The 15,032-nt window shown below is 50.1% G+C and overlaps 1 protein-coding gene across 2 annotated transcripts in view; it reads left to right on the top strand.

The window, feature by feature from the left end:
• FHIP2B (FHF complex subunit HOOK interacting protein 2B) overlaps nucleotides 1–15,032 on the top strand; it is a 17,613-nt gene extending 2,581 nt beyond the window's left edge. The window contains exons 3-17 of one of the 2 annotated variants that reach the window (XM_083629382.1): nucleotides 335–504; nucleotides 1,597–1,701; nucleotides 2,600–2,722; nucleotides 3,889–4,107; nucleotides 4,218–4,414; nucleotides 5,689–5,797; nucleotides 6,889–6,965; nucleotides 7,097–7,298; nucleotides 9,202–9,371; nucleotides 9,457–9,585; nucleotides 10,464–10,554; nucleotides 10,740–10,883; nucleotides 11,884–12,024; nucleotides 12,223–12,329; nucleotides 13,514–15,032. In XM_083629382.1, the coding sequence (XP_083485508.1) occupies nucleotides 335–504; nucleotides 1,597–1,701; nucleotides 2,600–2,722; nucleotides 3,889–4,107; nucleotides 4,218–4,414; nucleotides 5,689–5,797; nucleotides 6,889–6,965; nucleotides 7,097–7,298; nucleotides 9,202–9,371; nucleotides 9,457–9,585; nucleotides 10,464–10,554; nucleotides 10,740–10,883; nucleotides 11,884–12,024; nucleotides 12,223–12,329; nucleotides 13,514–13,619 (2,090 nt within the window). In that variant the 3' untranslated portion in view covers nucleotides 13,620–15,032. The remainder of the gene's footprint in view (nucleotides 1–334; nucleotides 505–1,596; nucleotides 1,702–2,599; nucleotides 2,723–3,888; nucleotides 4,108–4,217; nucleotides 4,415–5,688; nucleotides 5,798–6,888; nucleotides 6,966–7,096; nucleotides 7,299–9,201; nucleotides 9,372–9,456; nucleotides 9,586–10,463; nucleotides 10,555–10,739; nucleotides 10,884–11,883; nucleotides 12,025–12,222; nucleotides 12,330–13,513) is intronic. The other variant, XM_083629383.1, reaches the window with a different exon arrangement.

Genomic DNA, 15,032 nt, shown 5'->3' with positions numbered 1-15,032 from the left:
GGTTGGGGAAAGCTGCTACAGAGCTTCTGGGATCAGAGTGTGGTTGAGAAGCAGCACAGATCCTTTAGCCCTATTCAGAATTTGCCATGCAGTTGCAGAGAGATCTGCAGCTGCATTCTGCAGGTATCAGTTCTGGATATTTATTTTAATATCCCAAAGGAGCCCAGGGGAGCAAACAACAAGGAATAAATCAAAAACATATTAAAATGTTTTTTAAATGATGCTTTTCAACCATCTTTTCAGTGCTTGGATAAAGGAATGAATGAGATCCCTGTGTTTGATATAAAACGGGTGAGTGGATATGCTTGTGACAAGCTGATTATCTTTTCTCAAGATGAAAACAAACCAGCAAAAGAGACGGACATCCCCTGGCGCTTGAAACAGATGCTAGATATCCTAGCATACGAGGAGAAGAAGCAGCCATCAGGAGAGACAGGACCCTGTTTGGAGTACTTGCTTCAACACAAAATCCTGGAGACCCTCAGCACTCTGGCAAAAGCAGAGGTACCACAGCTTCCTTTCTGAGGCAGTCCTGTACTTTCTGCCGTCCCTCCCGCCCAAGCAGTGTCTGCTTTGCTGAAATGCAATAGGAGCAGGGCCTTTTTGGCAGTGGTGCCACTGGCTGCAGGCATGATTCTTACTTTGCATGGAGGAGTCAGGCAGTGGAAGAGAATTGCATGCCTAGTTTAAGGGGTTCCACAGAGGATGCCTGGTCTGAGAGCCCCCCCAAATCCTGTTGCTGGGTTTATCTTTTAAGCCAAGGACGGGGAACCTGTGGCATTCCAGGTACTGTTGGATTGTCTTCCCCAGCCAACAAGACCTGTGTACCTCCCATGTACTATATGTGACGCACAAGCAGAAGCAAGCTTTACACACCTCCTAAAGATCCATCTCTTTAAGCAGGCACTCTTGGTCTCTTAAGAGTCACCACGTGATCCTACCTGATAATTTATTGATGCTTAACTGAATGTTTTATTGATGGCTTCTCTGTTTTTGCTGATGTATTTCTTTTTATTTTTGGTTTTAAATGTTGTAGAGACATTTTTTTGCTTTAAATCATCTTACCGTGTTTTACGTTAACCGCTTAAAGATTTTACATACTAAATGGTATATTTTATTTTTTATTATTTTTTTTATTAAAGATTTTATTGTTTTACAGAAGTAAGTGTAATGTCTCTCGTATTTTTTCCATGTAACATTTTTACAAATCCGTTTCATTTGTTGAGACATTAGGGGGAGGGGGAAAAGGGGGGTTATAAACATTATTGATGAGGATGATCATGGAACTCTCCTGCAGAATAAATTCAACACACAGGCACCTTTTCTTTTTCCTTTTCTGTTCAAGTGGAGGCAGCAGCTAGGCATAACTCGAAGGGCTGTTGCTGGGCTGTTTTATGCTTTCTGGGTTGTTGTTTGCAATTTTAGGGTGCTTAACTGAACTCCTAATTTTTGGTGTTGTGTTTTATTTTGCTGTTCTCATTGACTTGTCTGAGTCAGGCTCAAGGCTCCTTGAGGCCTGGTGGCAGGAGGGGACAGGGCAGGATCTTCCGAAGGGACCCTCTGTAGCAGTACTCTTGTCTCTCTTCTGATCCCCAGTATCCCACGGGGATGAGGTCTCATGTGCTCCTCTTCTTCAGCCGCTTGCTGGGACAAATGCAGTGCCCTCTGCTGCATTACCTGAACGTGTACAGGCCTGTCCAGGTGAGTTCCTTTCTGCTGAGCCAGCCAGGGTTCGTCTGAGTTTCCCGTGCCAAAGAAGGCAATTTCTGACACTCCCCTCTTCGTCAAATCAGGTGAAGCTTCCAATTAGCATTGTACTCCGTGCTGACAAAGAAAAATCAAATTCTGTGCCGAGGCAACTCAAGTTCTGCTACAAGATCAGGATTCCATTTTTGAAAACAAAGCAGACTTGCATGTTTTCTCTTGGTTCACGTGATTCTGAGCCCTGGGCTCAAAACTCTTTTGGTTACAGTATGATTGCATCTTATGTGTGGGTTTGATGTATAAAAACTCTTTTTGCAGCGGGTTTTCCCTGCGCAAAAAAAGTTATTAATCTCTCCAACTTGCTTGCATTTAACTTGCAGGATTTCAGCCAGCGGCCTTCAACCACATATGGTTGAAATTGAGCATCTTAAATGTGTGTAAGATGCGATTGTGAAAGGTAAAGGTAAAGGGACCCCTGACCATTAGGTCCAGTTGTGGCCGACTCTGGGGTTGCGGTGCTCATCTCGCTTTATTGGCCAAGGGAGCTGGCATACAGCTTCCGGGTCATGTGGCCAGCATGACTAAGCCGCTTCTGGTGAACCAGAGCAGCGCACGGAAACACCGTTTACCTTCCCGCCGGAGTGGTACCTATTTATCTACTTGCACTTTGACGTGCTTTCGAACTGCTAGGTTGGCAGGAGCAGGGACCGAGCAACGGGAGCTCACCCCGTCACGGGGATTAGAACTGCCAACCTTCTAGGCTCTGTGGTTTAACCCACAGCGCCACCCACGTCCCACAAGATGCGATTGTACTGTATTCTTAAAGCATCTTTCTACCCATTTGCTCCTTGGAGCCACTGCTACCCTCACCCATCCACCCGCTGTCCTTCTACAGAAACTCCTCCACCTTGGGAACGACGCGCTGGGCTCTGAGCCTGAGAAGGAAATGATGCAGCTTGTTGCTGCCCTGTGTACCAAGATCAAACAGGATCCGGCCCTGCTGCCCTACGTCCTAGAGGTGAGGGACTCTTGGATCTGCTTGCCTCCAGGTGCCAGTACATCTTTTAACAGTCTGGGACAGACTGCAGAGTGCTTTGTTTTTGCAAGGTCTGTATGTGCATGGATGACCTTTAAAGCCCTAAACGGCCTCGGCCCAGTATGCCTGAAGGAGCGTCTCCACCTCCATCGTTCTACCCGGACACTGAGGTCCAGCGCTGAGGGCCTTCTGGCGGTTCCCTCACTGTGAGAAGCCAAGTTACAGAGAACCAGGCAGAGGGCCTTCTTGGTAGTGGCACCCGCCCTGTGGAACGCCCACCCAGCAGATGTCACAGAGAACAACAACTACCAGACTTTTAGAAGACATCTGAAGGCAGCCCTGTTTAGGGAAGCTTTTAATGTTTGATGTATTACGATATTTTAATATTTTTTTGGAAGCCGCCCTACCAGATGGGCGGGGAATAAATAATATATTATTATTATTATTATTATTATTATTATTGCAGAAATGCACATGATCTTTTATTGCTTTATTTTTCAAAAGTTATATAGCATTTACTCAACAGAAATTAGCTTAAGGCAGTGGTTCCCAAACTGTTCTCTCCTGGCCGGACCACTTAAAAATTGCTGAGAGTCTTGACAGACCACTTAATTCTTTTTCTGCCTGTTGCCACAGTTTTTCGGTGTGTGTGTGTGTGAGAGAGAGAGAGAATGAATCCCCAGTGCTCCCAAACCATGCACACCAAGCAGGCCTTTCATGCTTGGGTCTGCAAACCAAGCAGTGTATGAATTGCATGAAATAGCTAACTCATTTCATTTTAGGAATCAAGCGGTTTACTTATTATTTGAAGGGGTTCAGTGGGTGTTGCTTTCTGCAGTGGGTGCTCAGTTGCAAAGCTCAGGTTCATTCCAAGAGTGTTGATCAGGCATAGGCAAACTCGGCCCTCCAGATGTTTTGAGACTACAATTCCCATCATCCTTGACCACTGGTCCTGTTAGCTAGGGATGATGGGAGCTGTAGTCCCAAAACATCTGAACGGCTGAGTTTGCCTATGCCTGGTGTTGATTCTGGAGGAGCCACCTATGGGTTAGACCCCTCTGGGGCATTGTGCCTTTGCTTGAATTCCCACCTTAAGCCCAGCATGCCAAACAACGCCAATGTAGCCAGATTCTCCCCCCGTTTTCAAGGGCAAGAATGTGGCGAGTGGGCAGAAAGTGGATCAGGCCTTCCAACCTCAGGGAGCAACAGCAGAGCCTGCCTTGGACCCTGCCCGGACCTTGCCCACCCCTGTAGAGCAGGACAGAAGACTGTGCCCAGAGGAAACTCCCTGTGAGGTGCAGCTTGTGGAACCAGCCTCCTCTGCCCCAAACCTGGTGACCTCCCTCATCAGCTTGTGCAAGAGCAAGGTACAGGGCCGTGGGGTGGGGCGTACGCTGCCTCTTGCTAGGGCAGGTGGAGAAGGTGAGACTTCATATCAGGGAGGGGCTTCAGGAACGTTGTTTTCTCTCCCTTGCAGAAGAGGAAGGTTGCCCTCAAAGCTCAGGAGAACCTTCTGCTGCTAACCAGCATCGACCATCGAGCAGCTGCCCTGGCTCTGGCGCGAGACAGCAGGCTTTGCCCCCTGGTGGCTGACCACCTCTGCACGCTGTGCGAGGCCATCCCAGCCACTGTCAACCCTGCCGATGTCACCACGCTTCAGCCGGTCAGCTGGAGGTAAAGATACCCCCAGAGTTTGGTTTGTTTTTTTTTAAAAAAAATTATTGGTTTTCCAAAATTTTTAAACAAACAAACATAAATCTTAACTGTACTTAATCCATTCTTCATAACATTGTTAGGTGACTTCCTCTAATCCCTCTGGCTGAGTTTCAGTATACATCTTTGTAACAGTTTTTCAAAACCAAATTTCTCATAAGATTAACTTAATCACTTAACATCATTCTTTCTTTTCATTTTAACTTTAAACATTTTATTCTCTAACATCACATATTTAAATCCTAAGCCTATCTGATATTTGCAAATTTTTCCAATTAAGTTATCTTAACATATTTAACTAAATTTCATCCATTCATTCTGGTACTCCTCCTTCTGGTCGCGGACTCTTCCAGTCAGATCGGCTAGCTCTGAAAAGTCCATCATCTTCATCTGCCATTCAAGATACCCCCAGAGTTCTGGGGCCACAAGGAGGCCTAGACCTTGGTCCTCCACCAGCAAGTGAAGTGGCCTAGCTGGTTTTGCATGGCTTGTTCCCTGGGAACCAAGGAGCCCTCATTGGGGCTGTTTAGGAGGAAGTTGCTTCTGAAGACCAGTTGCTAGACACCCCAGGAGGGGAGGGTGCTCTTGTGCTCGGATCCTGCTTGCACAATTCCCCTTTGGGAGTCTGGTTGGCCACTGTGAGAAGAGGATGCTGGACTAGATGGGCCATTGGGCCCACTGCGCTCTTCTTAACATTCTTATGGATGCAGGTTTCTCCCTCCCAGCCCATAAGTCTCCATAAATCCATACACCATTTTGTAAAAAACCAACCAACCAACTTCCAAATGCAATGCTGCCAATTAAAAATTACCGTATTTTTCGCTCCATAAGACGCACCCGACCATAAGACGCACCTAGTTTTGAGAGGAGGAAAACAAGAAAAAAAATATTCTGAACGAAACAGTGGATCTATGATTTTTGTGTTTCATGCTGTGGCTGCAGACATGATATGTGATTTGATGGTGAGTTTGGGGTAGCCCAATGCAAAAATCCTGAGAATCCACGTGGATCCATGCTTTGTAACCACGTTTTTGCGCCATTGTGGCCCCACGAAACAGTGACTTTCAGCGAATGTCAGGCAAAGTACCCTCCCTATTCTGTGTCTGTATAACTCAAACCAGTCTGTGTTGAGGCTGTCAGACTTAGTTTTGCGTCTCACTCTCAATCTTCCTGACGAGATGTTCAGACAGAGCAGTGCTCCATACATTGCTGAACTGTACCTCTCGCCCTTCCAGGCTTCAGGGCAGCTGCGTTGAGGAGAACGCCTTCCCAGGCCAGGCCAGCCTGGAGGCTTTCTTTGCCTGGCTCGATCTCTGTGATTGCATAGCGAAAGAGGCCCACCCGGTAAGAGACCTCCTGCTAAGAACTCACTCTGAAACTCACTTACAGGTGGTACCTAACACCAAGGAAACTAAAGCCAATATGCCCAGGAACCTCACCAAAATGCTGGAGAGGGTGCACCTCCACAGGCACATACCTCCACATGTGGTGGGAGTGCCCCCAAATCCAACTATTCTGGACAATAGCCATACAAGAAATATGTAAAATAACTAAGCAAGTATTAGAAATCACCCCAGAACTGGCCCTACTAAACATATTCCAAGACAATAATGCCCACTCATATAACAAAGAACTCATAACCCACCTACTCTCAGCAACCAGAAATGTCATAGCCAGACACTGGAAAGACCTGTCAAGAGTAAGCATGGACCAATGGTACCTACTAGAAAAATTAACCAACAAACTGAAACTGACACAGGGACTAATAGAAGACGATACCTTCACCCCAATATGGCTCCCCTTCATCACATACACAGCCCAACAAGACAACGACAAGAATCCACCAACAGCATATGAATCAATATGGCTAACCTGCTTCAAAAACACCTACCCACCCCACTCACGAAAACAAAGACCACCACAGCCAATCACAAACAAGCAACCGCACCCTAGCCCAACCCCAACTTCTCTCACCACCAAAGGAACACAAGTGAATAGCAAAGAGAACCTGCACAAACAACACTGACAGAAAAACCCACACATACATTAAGCAAAACAGAAATATCGCCTCCCGACCCCACCCACCATGGCCCCCTCCACCTCTTCTCCCCTTTTTTCTTCCTAATGTAACCTTAATGTCTCAACAAATGAAACTGACCTATGGAAAATGTAACTTGAAAAAAGAGGCATTGTGCATACCTTTGTAAACCAAGAAAACTTTAATAAAATATTTAAAAAGGAAGAGACCTCCTGCTGAAATCTCCACCCACATCCACGTAGTTAAGTCTTTGGAAGCTGCCTCAGGCTCTTTGCCCCTTTCCAGGGGAGCTTTCTGCATTGTCACTTCTCCCTTGGCCTCCTAGCTGACTCAGGTTTCTGAATGAGGAGGAGCTGCGGAGATCATGATGCATCATTGTGGTGTTTCACCCCACCAGGTTGTGGCAGGTGCTGTAAGTGAGACGGTGGCTCAGAGGTTCTTCCAGGGAGTCCTGCGGTCCCAGCTGCTGCAAATGTGAGTCCAAGCTTAGCATGGAAAGAGGGGTGAGCACCAAGCCTTGTACTGGTTGGGGGAACTCAGAGACCTGCCCAATAAGCCCATGGCCAGAGTCAGCTCCCCTCATTCATCCCTGTCTTCCTTGGCAGGTCAGAACGCGGCATCCTTCTCTCGACAGCTGTCCTGACAGCCTTGGTAAGACACATCCGCTCTCCTGCGCTCCTCCAGGAATTGGTTGGGTTTGTGCTGGGAACCAAGGAAGAACCCGCAGTGGCCAAGGATGCAGGCCACCAGCCGCAACACCACCTCTGCTCCCAACTGATTGAGCGCTGCAACCACCTGTCTGACGAGGTGAGCTGAAATCCTGCTGGAAAAGTTCCACCTGAGCAGGATTCCTGCATGCACGCAGCAGTGGCTCAGTGCTTGGGTCAGACTGCCCTTTGTTGTTGTTGTTGCTTAGTTGTTTAGTCGTGTCCGACTCTTCGTGACCCCATGGACCAGAGCACGCCAGGCCCTCCTGTCTTCCACTGCCTCCTGCAGTTTGGTCAAACTCATGTTCGTAGCTTCGAGAACACTGTCCCACCATCTCGTCCTCTGTCGTCCCCTTCTCCTTGTGCCTTCAATCTTTCCCAACATCAGGTCTTTTCCAGGGAGTCTTCTCTTCTCATGAGGTGGCCAATGTACTGGAGCCTCAGCTTCACGATCTGTCCTTCCAGTGAGCACTCAGGGCTGATTTCCTTCAGAATGGATCGGTTTGATCTTCTTGCAGTCCATGGGACTCTCAAGAGTCTCCTCCAGCACCACAATTCAAAAGCATCAATTCTTCGGCGATCAGCCTTCTTTATGGTCCAGCTTTCACTTCCATACATCACTACTGGGAAAACCATAGCTAGCAACTTACTGGACCTCAGGCTGTTCAGGACTTCACCTTGATAAGACGGAAGTCTTCAAGCCTTTGAAGGCCAAGCATCAGCGCTTCCTTGTGGGAAGCAATCAAAAGCCTCAGAGCATGTGCAGAGGACTTTTTCTGAGTCATGAAGACTGCCAGGCTCCCAGGAGTTTGAGCGGGCTTGGGGATTATGGGTTTTGTTCGGCTTCAGGTCTTCTCCCCACTTGTTGGGAACTTACCCCTGGGGCGATAGTGATGACTGAAGACCACAGCAGGCCAAGGAGATCCCAGCATGGGGGATGCTTTTCCAGCCCTCCCCCTAACCCCGGAACCTTCCCTTGCAAAATGGAAACTCTCATGGTGCCTTTGAGGCCTAGTGAACCCCAGGGAAGGAATCAGGCTCAGCTCTTTAGGAGGAAATGAAGCCTTCAGCAGCAGCTGAGGCTTCCGCAGGATAGCAGTGACCTCTGTGGTTGGATCTCTACTCTGCGTGGGGCTGCCCTTGAGACTGACCCAGAAACTCCAGCAGGTGCAGAATGCCGCGGGATCACATTCACCCGGTACTATACCAGCTGCACTGGCTCCCAGTGGAGTACAGGATCAGGTTTAAGGTGCTGGTTTTAACCTTTAAAGCCCTATACAGCCTAGGACCCTCGTACCTACAGGACCGCCTCTCCTGGTATGTCCCACAGAGGACCTTACAGTCTTCAAACAAAAACATTTTGGAGGTCCCGGGCCACAGGGAGGTTAGGCTGGCCTCAACCAGAGCCAGGGCTTTTTAGGCCGTGGCCCCAATCTGGTGGAACGCTCTGTCACAAGAGACTAGGGCCCTGCGGGACTTGACATCTTTCCGCAGGGCCTGCAAGACAGAGCTGTTCCACCAGGCCTTTGGCCAGGGCACAGTCTGATGCCCTCCTTTGGTAATTCTTCACAGAACTCTAGCCCAATGGTTGCCATTAATTTGATTCTGAATTGATTTTAAAATGAATTGATTTTAGAATGCTGTGTTACTTTTATTGTTGTTAGCCGCTCTGAGCCTGGGGAAGGCGGGATACAAATAAAATTTTTATTTTTATTTATTTTTTTATTTTTATTTTTATTTTTATTTTCTGCCAGGCCCCTTAGTAAGGTTCAGAAAAGGAACACCAAAATGATCAAGGGGAAGGAGCGACTCCCTGATGTAGAGAGTTGCTCTTCTGCTTGGATCCTGTTTGCAGGCTTCTCTTCCAGAAGGGAGGCTTCCCATGGCTGAGCCCTGACTTCCATCTCCCTACACCTTTTTCCAGGTGGAAGGAGGTGGTGGAACTCAGCAGCTTCCCTGCGGGCTTTCCTGACTCCTTGCCCTTCTTCCTTCCTCCCCTCCAGATCAGTATGGCCACCTTGAGGCTGTTTGAGGAGCTGCTGTGGCTTCCGGATCGCTGGGTCATGCAGCGCCTGGTCCTGGACCACCTGGAGGAGCGCAGCTACCTCCTGAGAAGCCCACCTGGGCAGGAGGAATCCCTTGCTCGTGAGCAAGAGCCCTGCGAGGATGGGCTGTAAGTGAGAGCGGGAGAGGAAGGTTGGGGGACGGGGCCCTCGTCCAGGCCAGCCACTCAGTGCTTCTGTTCTCTGTCCCTGTAGAGAACTGGAGGAGGATCCCTACTTCATAGACGGGTTCCCAGGCACCAGCTTCCAGGTCTCTACCAAGCCGGGCGTCCCTGCCCCAAAGCAGCAAGCCCAGCCGGAGGACGTGAAGGAGGTGGTCAGCAGGTACGAAGTCAGGGCAGGGAGACCGGCTCACAATACGTGAACAGCTTAACCGAACTCACAAGGCAGGCCTTCGCCAGCCGCCTCCACCCCAGCCCAGCCAGGCCCAAGCATTTCAGATGTGCTAGATAACTCTGTGGGTCCCTCCCCCCAACTCTACAGTTCTATGGTTCTTGCTTCCATGAGGGCCAGCCACATGTGGCTGTCCTGACCACTGCTGACGGGAATTGTAGTAGGCACAAGGTAGACAGGGGCTGCCATCAAAGGAGCCATGTGGCTTGGCCATTTTGCAGGATTTTTTTAAATGGCTGAGCATTTTGGTTGGAGCTTGTATGATATATTAGGCAAACAACTTGGCTTTCTGCATCCAGCTCGGTTTTTAACCCTGCCTGGATTATATCTCTGCAATGTATATACAGTGGTACCTCGGGTTAAGTACTTAATTCGTTCCAGAGGTCCGTTCTTAACCTGAAACTGTTCTTAACCTGAAGCACCACTTTAGTTAATGGGGCCTCCTGCTGCTGCCACGTGATTTCTGTTCGCATCCTGAAGCAAAGTTCCTAACCCAAGATACTGTTTATGAGTGAGTGGAGTCTGTAACCTGAAGCGTATGTAACCCGAGGTACCACTGTATATATATGGGTTATCTGGTCCAAACCCCTGCAGGAATCACAGCTAAAGAATCTCTGACACCTGGCCATCCAACCTCTGCTTAAAATCCCCAAGAGAAGGAGAGGCCACTGCCTTCCGAGGGTTAAGGTTCCATGTTAAGGGTCCTCCTAATGCTGCTCTCTTCCTAATGCTGACCCTCACACCTGCGTCCTGGGTCTCAGAGGCTCCTTTGCCCCCCATCATTGCCATCCTGCTTCCTTCTTTCTCAGCTTCCTCTGCCTGGTTCCCAGTGAAGCAAAGACCTCTGCCTACCTGGAAGAGGCCGGGTATGACACCTATGTCCACGATGCCAGTGTGCTGGTGAGTCACTTGTCTCCCTGCCTACCTGATCTCTGCTGATGTGTGATACCTGGCGTCGTTCCCTGCTCCTGCGATTCACAGCATTTGAGTTCATTCTGCTTTATTGTCTCAGCTGGGCCCTGCAAGAGCCTCTCCTTAGCCCCTTCCCCTGCCCACCTGCGACCCATCCCCTCCTCTTCTGTCAGTTCCAGGAATGCTGTACCAAGGCGTCTTGCTGGCACTGGCCAAAGGCCCCTCGGCCCCTGGAGACCTGCTCTGCCAGCACCGGCTTCTACGAGGGCCGTTTCTTGGAAGTGCTCTTTGAACGGCTGATGCGCATCCTGGACCAGGTAAGGATGGGAAAGGGGTCCTTGCTGGGAGTGGCCAGCATTGCTAAGACCCTGGAGCCTGTGGCCTAGAAGCAGCAGGGAGAGACAAGTTTCAGGGCCTGCTTCCTTATCTAGGATGGAGCGCTAAGATTCTCTACCAGACTGCCTCAGCGGGGGAGCTGGAAAGCTGGGCTCTGCTGTGAGAGGCCAGCTCCATTTGGCCTCCTCTCCCCTCACCTGTCGCCTGGGGGCAGCCATTCCATCAGGCGGTCTCAGGGGAAGAGAAAGTGGGAGCAGCAGGGCTCATTGCATCAGCTGTGCTGGAGGCCCAGCTCCTTCAGCCGCCTCATACCCCTGAACTGGGCCACCTGGTCAACTATTTAGAAATCTCTGCCTGAGTTTTTGTTTTCCTCATCCCTCCCTTTCCTTTTCCCCTTGTGTGTTGTGTCTTGTCTTGTAAGCCACTCCGGGAGCCTCTGGCTGATGAGGAGGGTACCCAGATGCTCTAAATAAATACATAAGAGGGAAGGGGAAGTGAAGTGAAGGCACGAGTCAGGTGTTGATCATCAGGTGAGCTGTGCATAAGCAAGCTGCCGGCTAGCTCTGTGGAGGCTCCTTTTATTGGCACAATATGCAAAACCAGTCAGATACATTTTGGATTGTGACCTTTACACATCTTCCAATCCTGAGATCGTGGGGTGGTACAAAGTTATTTTGGCACCTGTTTCCACCGCATCATTTTCCCCTTGCACAGTGTATGACGAAGGAGACAAAGATCACAGACAGGGCACGGCAAACCACTAAGAGAGCAAAGGTTAGATAGGGGGCATGATGTTCAGACAGCTGTGGCTTTGTCTGGTTGCAGAGAGCAAGTGCAGAATGTCGTGGGTGGGGGGAATCACTTCTCTTCTGCTCTCTTCCCTCCCCCTCCGGTGACCCTCTATGCCTGGCTGTTTGTGCAGGCTGTCAATGACGCCCCACAGTTGAGCCCTCTGGCCCTCTTCTTATTCCTCCCTTGCAGCCCTACGCAGTGAACCTGCAGGTGACGTCAGTGCTGTCCCGCCTGGCTCTCTTTCCCCACCCGCACCTCCATGAGTACCTCCTGGATCCCTACTTGCCTCTGGCCCCCGGCTGCAGGACCCTCTTTTCCGTCCTGATCAGGGTAATGTCTAGTCTTGGCAAGTCAGGTGGGGTGGGTGGGGAGAAATGGGGAATGCTGCCTAGGGAAGAAGGTGCCTTTTGGGGTGTCCTGTGCCCCTAAGCTAAGGGGAGCCCTGTCGTCCCTCCCCCCAGCTCCTCCTCTCCACCTGACTTGGAGGCCTGACTCACAAGCCGCCCCGCTGGTCTCTCCTCCTTCCAGGTGATTGGAGACCTCATGCAAAGGATCCACCGGATACCAAACTTCCCCACCAACTTGCTGCTGGTCCGGAGGGGGCTGATGAGGCTGGTCCCTGCTGAAGAACAACAGTGAGTGTTGGGGGGACACGGCACACAGGTTGAAAGGGCTGGTGCCAACCTCCAGTTTGGAGAAAAGGAAAGGTAAAGAAGAGGCTGCATGAGATGAGAGAACCCTAAAATGATAGACAGCATGCAGCAAGTGAATAGAAAAAAATGAAGCTGAATGATAAAAGAAAGGACTTCTTCATGCAGCACAGAGTTAAACTATGGAACTCCCTTCCACAGGAGGCAGTGGTAGCCACCAACTTGGGTGGACTTAGAAGAGGATTAGAGAAAGTCAAGAAGGAGGAGAGGGCTGTTGATGGCTGCTAGCCAGGATGGCTCTGCTCTGCCTCCACAGTCGGAGGCAGCAATGCATGTGAACATCAGTTGCTGGAAGCCACAGGAGGGGACAGGGCTCTCGTGCTTGAATCTTGGATTGCGGGTTTCCCACAATGGGCATCTCGTTGGCCACTGTGAGAACAGGATGCTGAACTAGATGGGCCCCCTTTGGCCTGATCCAGCAGGACCATTTTATATTCAGGCACATCCCAAACTCTAAGGCATGGTGTGGGGGGACAACCAGACCTGTCATTTTCATATTCATCTATTCTTTTCACAGTCTGATATTATTATTATTATTATTATTATTATTATTATTATTATTATTATTATTATTATTATTTTAGACCCTGCCCACCTGGCTGGGTTTCCCCAGCCACTCTGGGCAGCTTCCAACAAAATATTAAAACACAGTAGTCCGTCAGACATTAAAAGCTTCCCTAAACAGGGCTTCAGATGTCTTCTAAAAGTCTGGTAGTTGTTGTTCTCTTTGACATCTGGTGGGAGGGCGTTCCACAGGGCAGGTGCCACTACCAAGAAGGCCCTCTGCCTAGTTCCCTGTAACCTCACTTCTCGCAGCGAGGGAACCGCCAGAAGGCCCTCGGCGCTGGATCAGACGGAGCTGCGCAGACCATAGAATCATAGACTTGTAGAATTGGAAGGGACCCCAAGAGTCATCTAGTCCTTCCCTTTGGGATGCAGGAATCACAGCTAAAGACTCCCTGACAAATGACTATCTGCATGGAGGAAAAGAGGCTGACCTATAAAGGAGGCAGTCTTTGGTTTAAGTCTCAGAAGCAGAAGTGGGGAGGTGAGCAATAGGAAATGAGGGCAAGGCCGCTTCCTCAGCCTCACATGCTGCTTCCTTACAGGGTCGGCCATCGTACCCTCCTGGAGGGGGTGGTTGTCCTCGAAGAGTTCTGCAAGGAGCTGGCGGCCATCGTCTTTGTCAAGTCCATGCGCGAGGTCCCTGCCTGACGTGCTGCCCCTTTTGGATCCCACACTTCTCAAGGGATGGCTGCACAGCTGGGGTCTGGAGAGGGCATTTGTGGCAACCCTAGAGGCCCTTTGCAGCCTCGTAAGAACCAGGCCGCGGCCGTCGCTGGTTGCCTTCATGCGGGGAGAGCAGAGGCAGGCCCCCTGTGCTTGAAGGGCTGCCCAGGAGCCCCACGCCCAGTCCCTAGAGCAAAAGTCTCAGATGTCAGGCTGTGACCAGGCGAGACCTAGCTATCCCTGAGGTCGAGCGTGTGGTTCCTCACAAAGCCAGAAGTCCTCTGCCTTCTCCCTCAGAAGTCTCTCGCCGTGGCAGATCCAGTTGTGATTTCGGAGCATCATGGCTCCCTTCCTCCCTGCAGGAGCCTGGAGCCTGCATGTGGCACCTCAGGGCAGTCTGGTACAGAAGACACTAAAGGCTCCTCCTGGACTTTCTGGGTCTTTAATCTCTGGCTTGTTTTATTTAATGGTGTTTGCCCAATAGGAAAGTGGGGCAGGCAGGGTGACCGAAAGCTGCTTTGTGAAAAGAAGAATCTTCCTACTATCCATGGCTGGGTGTTAGGGGTTGTGGGGCCTCCTGCCTCGATTCTGACCTTCTCTGCAGGCCTCAAAGGCCAGGCCAAAGAGGGGGAGACACTATTTCCTCCTAACCACAGCAGACGTTGTTTTCTTCTGATCCTTTCCGGATTGATCTGTCCAGTCTCAACTCCTCAGGAAAAGAGCCCTTTCCCTTTCGTTTTTACTTTCTATTCCAACAGAGTTTCTGCTAGCCTTCCTCTCATCAGCTGCAACTTAACCCCTTCCCAAAGAGCCTCTCTCAACGTTGATTCGCCAGATGGCGTTGGACTACAGCTCTCCTCATCCTTAGCTTGCAGGACCAGTTGTCAGGGATGATGGGAGTTGTAGTCCAATAGCTCCTGGAGACCCAAGGTTGAGAGGGGCTGGGTCACAGGGTGGAATAGGACCTGGGAGGCCAGGGTTTGAATCCCCACTCAGCCATCATGAAGCTCACTGGGTGTGATCTTAAGCCAGTCACTGCCTCTCAGGCTTGTTGGGGTTGGGATTAAATGAGGAGGGACAGAAGAGCCACATGTGCTGCCTTGAGCTCCTTGGAGGAAGAGGTGAGCTATTTGTTTCAATACACAATATGTAAATAAATAAATGCCACCAGGAGCAGCCCTGGCTGGGGCAGGGCTCCACCCACCATGGCCAGGCACAGCGTCCAGTCCGTTGTGGGTCTAAAGACTCTTTTCAAGTGCAATACATGGGAGGGAATCGCCCCCCCCCTGTAAGCTGGGGTGCATTTTGGTGTCTCCACACTGCAGCTACAGGTTCTCTGCTTCTACCCTGATGGGTTTCTTACTCGTGCCTTGAAATAAATAATCTGTGGTAAACGTC

The sequence above is a fragment of the Podarcis filfolensis genome (genome assembly GCF_964270895.1).
Source record: "Podarcis filfolensis genome assembly, chromosome: 8".
NCBI lineage: Eukaryota > Metazoa > Chordata > Lepidosauria > Squamata > Lacertidae > Podarcis > Podarcis filfolensis.
Note: the sequence above shows the minus strand (reverse complement) of the source record. Positions and strands in the feature narration are given on the sequence as shown.